General features: G+C 40.5%; 1 protein-coding gene across 1 annotated transcript in view; it reads right to left on the minus strand.

Moving 5' to 3' along the window:
• The window catches only part of TMEM71 (transmembrane protein 71), a 36,053-nt gene that overhangs the window by 8,596 nt on the left and 20,307 nt on the right, over positions 1 to 7,150 (minus strand). The window contains exons 6-7 of the mRNA XM_012647982.1: positions 5,571 to 5,759; positions 1,743 to 1,818 (exon numbers count right to left, since the gene is read on the minus strand). Coding sequence (XP_012503436.1) covers positions 1,743 to 1,818; positions 5,571 to 5,759 — 265 coding nt within the window. The remainder of the gene's footprint in view (positions 1 to 1,742; positions 1,819 to 5,570; positions 5,760 to 7,150) is intronic.

A 7,150-nucleotide genomic window follows, 5' to 3' on the forward strand; every position in this document is an offset into this window, starting at 1 on the left:
TGTCACCATTAGGGAAACAAACACCATTGGTGCATTACTCTTATCTCAACTCTGCATTTCCTTTGGATTTTTCAGTTTTCTCCTTTTTCTGTTCGAGGATCCTACCCAGGCTACCACATTACAGTTAGTCATAGTGTCTCCTTAGGTTCCTCTGGGCCGTGGCAGTTTGTCAGCCTCCCCTTGGTTTTGATGATCTTGACAGTTTTGAGGGGTTCTAATCAGATAACGTGTTGAATGGCCCTCCATGTGGATTTTCCTGCTGTTTTTCTCATGGTTAGGCTGAGGTTTGGAAGACCACAGAGGTGAAGTGCAATGCTCACCTTGTTGCATCCAGGGTAGTGCAATCAGCATAACTTGTCACTGCTGATGCTGACTTGCTCACCCAGGTAGTATTTGCTCAGTTTCTCCACTCTAAGTTTACCTTTTTCCCTCTGTTTCCATACTCTTTGGAAGCAAGTTTCTAAATGCAGCTCACACTCAGGGGATTGAGAGTTAAGCTCCACTGCTTAAGGGGGGAGTATTTACAAAAACTAACCTGAGGAATGTTTCATTAATGGTTCTGTGAAATAAAAGAGAGGGGTCCACGATCAACTTGGAGGTTTGGAAAACACTAAGTGAAATGAAGCTGAACATTTTCTTCACTGCACTCTTTCACTGAGCCTCTATTATACTAACGCACATTATGATCTTCCAACTTGGAATATAGAATGCAGAATTTTGAAAATTTATTTTTAACCATAGGACCTCCCCCCTTTTGTTCTTTTGGTCCCATTGTGATCTAAAAATGCTTTTCAAACCCCATAATTATCTGGGAAGCTATTTTGAAGCATTGACTCTCACTAGATTTAAATTAGTATCTCGAGAGATGGGATCTAGGACTTTGTATCTAAAAAGGCAACTCCCCCAAGTGGTGCTGAGGTATCTGACGCTCAGAAGGTGGGATTCAAACAGGTAGCACTTGCTGGCGAGAGTTCAAGGACCGTAAAGACCTCCAGACTGAACTATTTACCCTTGTTTCATTGATTCAACAAATATCAATGAACCCCAGCACTGAGGATAGAGCAGGGAGGGAGACACACAGTGAATGTCACTGCTCTCAGATAGTTCACATCCTTGAACGGAGAGCTAGATATCTGATGTTTAAACAAGTGAACATATACTAGGTTAGGGGTGATAAGTGCTCTGAAAAAAGGAAAAGCAAGGTGTGTGTGACAAAGAGTGGTATGCTATTTACAAAGAGTTGTCAGGGAAGGGCTCTCTGCTGATGTGACATTTGAACAGATTCCAGAAAGAAGTAGGGTCACGTGGTATGAGGCTATCTGCAGAGGCTTGTATGAGGCAGAGTAAGCAGCAAGTGCAAAGGCCCTGAGGCACGAGTGGGCTTAGCACCAAGGAGCATCATCACTGTCCTGGAGACTTGGACAAGGAAAGGACAAGAAAGCAAAAGAAGATGGGGTGTGCTTAGACTGCACCTATAACAGGAGTCACTGAAGCTTTACACAAAGGATGATACATGGTAAAATCCAATTTTAAGCAAGATGTACTGGCTTTTGGACGCTTTGTGAGAGGATGGGAGGAGGTTGGTATGAGATAAAGGGGTGTTTATCATGAACAGACAAATGAACCAATCTTAACCACAGAGCTACCTAAAAATTTCTGTGGAAATATGCCAGGAAGTCATCAACCAATTAAAGCTTTGGTGAGTATGAAATCCCATTGCATGAAAATAAAATCTGAATTACCTTGCACATGCAAAAATGATTAAGCACACAGCAAGCAGGATTGCCTGAAAGGAGAGCTCTCGCAACAAACTGGTTTCTAATAGAAAGAACAAAAATAAATGAATTAGAAATCGTTGCTGGTTAAATAATCTTGGAATAACAAAATCATACTAAAACTTATCTTCTACACACCAAAAAAGTAGTTTTCAAATGTACTTCAGTTTAAGCAATTTGTCATAAGTAAAAAAAATAATACTACCTAATGTTATACAGGGTCATTCTTCAGAAAATTTCCTCAATTTCTATCGATTTCTTCTATCACTATAAAATAAAAGACTATGCTATTTATACAGTGGGGGATGTCTTTTGCTTTAGCGTTGGGGAAAAGCTTTGTAGAGTTTATGCTAATGTAAGAAATCTCACTCTGATGAAGATTATAACAGTGATAATAATGACTAAAATTTGCAGAGTGCCTTATAATTCACAAAGACCTTTCATACATCAGTTCATTTAATCAGCATAGCAACCCTGTGAGGCAGGTACCATTTTCTTAGTTTTGCAACTGAGAAGACCAAGACTGAGAGAAATGACGAAATTGTCCAAGGTCACACAGCTACGAGGTGTCAGAGCCAAGATTTAAAAACCACATCTAGACGGAACATAATGTTTTGTCTGAAGTGGGGCAAGGATGGGCAATTGCAACTTTGCATACCGGAAGTCTCTAAGGACCAAAAAAGAGAACATATATTATGAAATATTCCTCTTTGCAAAACTCTTTGCAATCAGTAAAATATTTCAGTGCTGTCAAGCCGCAGTAGAAACTACAAATCCTCCAGCAATTATAAAAAGTAAGAGTTAAACCAATCATGAACCTGAGTATTACTCTAATTACCTCAAAGAAATCAGAGCTGGCTTAAGGATTACCACATAAAGACCTAAAGAAGAATATAAACAGACCTCAATTTTTGCCAAATGCTTCAAAAGCTCAATTTCACAACAGTTGTTTAAAACTTGGAATGACTTTATGCTATGAATGCATTTATTTTTGCTATTTATGCTATGAATGAGGATTGAGTCAACGAACAAAACCTAGTTAGTCTACAATGCGGGTGGAATGCCGAAGATTGGCAATTCAAAACATTGCAGTAGTAAATTACGTGACTGCAAATGTATGGTATTTCATGTACACTGTGAACTAAGTGTGTTATTGTGAGTTCAATTGAACACTCAACCACCCTTCTAAAGTATGTTTCCATTCTTAGCCTCTCCCAATTTCATATGGAATTTGGAAAACATTTCCTCATAGAAACAAGCCCAGCTTAAAAAATTGCAAAGAGCACTAGACTTGGATACCAAAGGATGAATGGGTTTAAATTTGAGTTCTACAAAGATATGAGTTGTGTGATTCTGGATGAGTTATTTGCTGATTCCTTCCTACAGTAGCCATTTATTTATGACCTATTGGGGCTCAGCTCAAGTGTAACCTCCTTCAGGAAGCCTACTGTGATTCCTCCAGCTCCTCCCTTGCTCTTTGCGGCTCCTTCCCTGTGCTCTCATTGTACCTTGCTCCTGTCTTCATTAGCTCTCTTTTCACAGTTAAGATTTCTGTGGTGTTTCTCTATATTCCCCCACTAGACTGTAAGCTTGTTGGAAATAGCCATCTATTTCCTGTTCTCTGGGGGCAGTGCCCATATATTCCTTGGGGAATCACCTCTCTCCCTTATCTTTGTTCACAGTTTAGGTGGAGTGATTGATTTCTCTGATTTTCCTCCCAGCATTTGATTCCTTCCAAGCCTTTTGGAGTTTCACATACTTATTGATAAAGTTCTGCCGATATAAATGGGGCACTTCCAGAACCAATGAATCTCAATTCTGGGCCTCTCATCATAAGTTTAGACAGGTATGATCCCTTTCTGCTAAACTGGAACCTGGAAAGGCTGAAAAGTATAGGCACAGAGGCACCAGAACCCACCATGGAGAGACAGCTTTTTAAAAAGCAACATGACACGTAAGAAAAAAGGCAACTAAAGAGACTGACATGATCCTGAACTCTATGCCTGGAATTTTCACTAATATGAGTCAATAAATTTGGCTATTGATTAATCCACTTTGAGATGGGTTTCCATCCATTGGAACTCAAAAAGCTCTGACTGATATAGATGATGTTGTACACGCCTATATGCTTAGCACCTGAAACACACCTGGAACAGAATACACACACAACACCTGCATGTGAAGCACTGAGCTGAGGAGGGAGACCTTGTCCACTCAGGACTTCACAGCCTAGTGAGGAAGAGTAAAAGAAATAGTTTCAATAGAGGTACATACGGAGTGCAAAGGGGTCATGGGAAGTAAAGTGCTGCTGCCTCCACCAGCCGGAAGTTGGCAGAGCTGGCCACGGAGGTGGTGCTATCTAATTTGGGCCTTGAGGAAGAGTAGGAGCCATCCAGGTATAGCAGGTGGGAGAAACATTCCAGACACAGCAAAGAGCGCATATTTGTTCTTACAAAACTATTTTCAAAGAGTACAAAGGCTTATGTGACCTGTCTACATTTCAGTATTCTTATCTGTAAGACAGAGGTAGCACACTTATTAACTGGTCCACCAATAATCTGCCCTGTGCCTAAGTGGGCAGTTTGGAACTCACAGATGACTGCCCTGTAGTGCCCATATTTAAGGAGCTCATGGCCTGATGGGGGAGACATGGAGGTAAACATGCAGTGCAGAGAGTGGGTATGAGAGAGAGGAGCCCTGGAAGCCAGGGCACACCAGGAAGAGTGGGCTTCCTGGAGGAGGTGGCTGTCAAACCATCATAGGCATTGATAACCCAGAAACTATCTAAACAATAAAATCTGCTTTCTCTGTCATCTCAACACCTGGAAAGGGAACTAAAAACAAAACAAAACAAAAAACAGTCTTTACCATCTATCTAGTAGCTATATTGGGGAGAAAAAGATACAGAACATGTTAGTCTTTGGGAGTAGAAGAGTGATGGCCAGTGAAAGGAATATTCATGATGTTGTGAAAGCAAATAAATAGAGAAGATTATTTTTCCATTTAACCTCAATCTTATGTAATAGTAACTTCACATTTATTGAGAATTCAGTAGGCATGACACAGTATGCTAAGTTATTTACATGAGTTATTTCGTCATTACAAGACAAGAACTATGAAGATCTCCATGTAAAGATGAAAATGTTAAGTTTGAGAGAGTTTGGTAAACTGCTTCTGAGTTACAGCTAATGAGTGGAGAGATGGCCTTTGAATCTCGGTTGATGACAAGCTGATGACAGAACTTCGACCTGATGCAACATCACGTCCAAACACGATTAACCTAGTATCAGCAAGCTAGAGATTATGGGCCATGCTTGTTGAACTCATTCCAGATTGACTCCTCACAGAAAATACCAATACCTTTATATCTTTTGACTTTTCCTTGCCAGGGGCATAGCATTAAAGGATGTTCTTTTCTTCTTTGCTTTCTTTCTTTTTCTTCTACTTATGTAGTATGTCAAATACACAGCTAAATATTAAAATAGTAGACACCTATGTACCCTCTACTCTGCTTTATTAAAACCTAACATTTTACCAAATGTTTTCAGGGTTTTTAAAAAATAAAACATCACAGATCCAGTGCACAGATGACACCCAAAGGTAGTCATCCCCTCTGCGAAGGTGGAACGTGGGCTCTGGCAGAGGCCCCGTGTCGTCCCCTCCTCACACAGGTTCATACCAGTTCCTAAGAGTACATTAGTCATCTCTAAGTCATCCTCAGGCCCCGAAAGGAAGGATTCTTTGGGTGTGGCAAAGATTAAAAAAACAAAACAAAACAAAAAAATCTGAACTCACTTGAATAATCCCAAATGTTCTCTTGGAAATGTTCAGATGCCATCAATGGTGATTGAAGAGAGGAATTGTGGGACTTTTCCCTGGGAGGCTGAGATAAGACGTGGCTGGAGGAGAAGGTTACTGCAGTCTCTGCATTTGGCATCTCTGGCTCCCAGGCATCAGTCAGAGAAAAGCAGTCAACATCACCTCCTGGAAAAGCAGAAGGATTCAGTGTGTGTGTGTGTGTGTGTGTGTGCACACTTGTACACATGTGCATGCATGCATGGTGTTCAGTGACTGTTCGATGCATGGTCCCTAATAACCACAACAATAGTAACACTGATATGCTGTTGGAGGAGGATGGGAGAAGGATGTCTGGCTGGGATGGCATTTCAACTGTCCTTATCTTTGAAGGTTGAAGAGAAGTATCTTCAATGCAGAAATAGAGGCCGGAGGCATCCCCAAGTGATGCTGGGGTTGTATGAATGGATTTAAAGGATGTGTAGTGGGTATATGAGCCTCATATCTTTATAGCATCAAACTTCAGAGCAGAGTCAACTCCTTCTTCCACTTCTAATTCATTTATTCATTCATTCAATATTTATTGAATGTGACTATGTATCAGAAACTGACCTAGCTGCTGGGATAAAATGGCAGATTAGACCAAGGTCTCTGCTTTCTTGTGGTTTACATTCTGGTGGGGGTGGGGCAGGGGAGAAATATCTTGTAATTAGTGTCATGAAGGAAATTCTTCCTCTATAAAATACATTGGAATGCTAGACAAAATATAGCAAACATCCATTTATACATATTTTTTCATTCAAAGAGGCTATTTTATACATACATAGTTTCAAGAACATGGGCCCATTTTCTTCTTTGATGGCTCATACATAAATATATTTTACTGGCCCTAAAATTAACCCGATACTCTCTCCCAAAAAAAGTCAAGTTCATTTGAAAAGCATGCATGCAACATCAAGTTTTAAACATGCTAAGATAACTCCTAGTGAAAACTGATGTCTTCAATGTGAGGTCACCAAAGAATGATATTTAATCCTTGATTCTTGACTTGGGTCAGGAATTAAAGGGTCCACAACTCCCCAAGCTAAAGCTTTATTGGAAAGGATGAATTGTTAAAAATGTCTTTCAACTACAGGGAAAGTTAAGCACTGTACCTCTGACCCAACCACTGGTAGTCTCGCATTTGGTTCATCTGGAATAAATATGCCTACAAATTCTCTTGGTTCTCTCCTTGGTGATTTGTGTGATATCCACTCAAGGTTTAACTTTGCTCTTATGGCCTTTAGTTAATAATTTGAGCCAGTTTAGAGCTCGCTGACTTGGAGGCAAAGCCACTCAGAAAGAGTAGCCAGAAGTCCTGCCTTGGGATGTAGGTGTTTCCTAGCCTGGCATCTTAAAGATGGCACATACCCATCAAATGTTTTTTAACTCTGTAACTGAGCTCAAAAGAAGGGGATAGTCCCAGAGGCCATGGCTAGGAAACCCAGAACTTTAAACATGAACTGTAGCTAGGGTGGCCCTGATGGGTGGAGAGGGGGACTTAGAGAAGCCATAGTAACCAGAGGGCTGTGGTTTAAATG

The sequence above is a fragment of the Propithecus coquereli genome, unplaced genomic scaffold (assembly GCF_000956105.1).
Source record: "Propithecus coquereli isolate 6110/MARCELLA unplaced genomic scaffold, Pcoq_1.0 Scaffold28, whole genome shotgun sequence".
NCBI classification, from domain to species: Eukaryota; Metazoa; Chordata; class Mammalia; order Primates; family Indriidae; genus Propithecus; species Propithecus coquereli.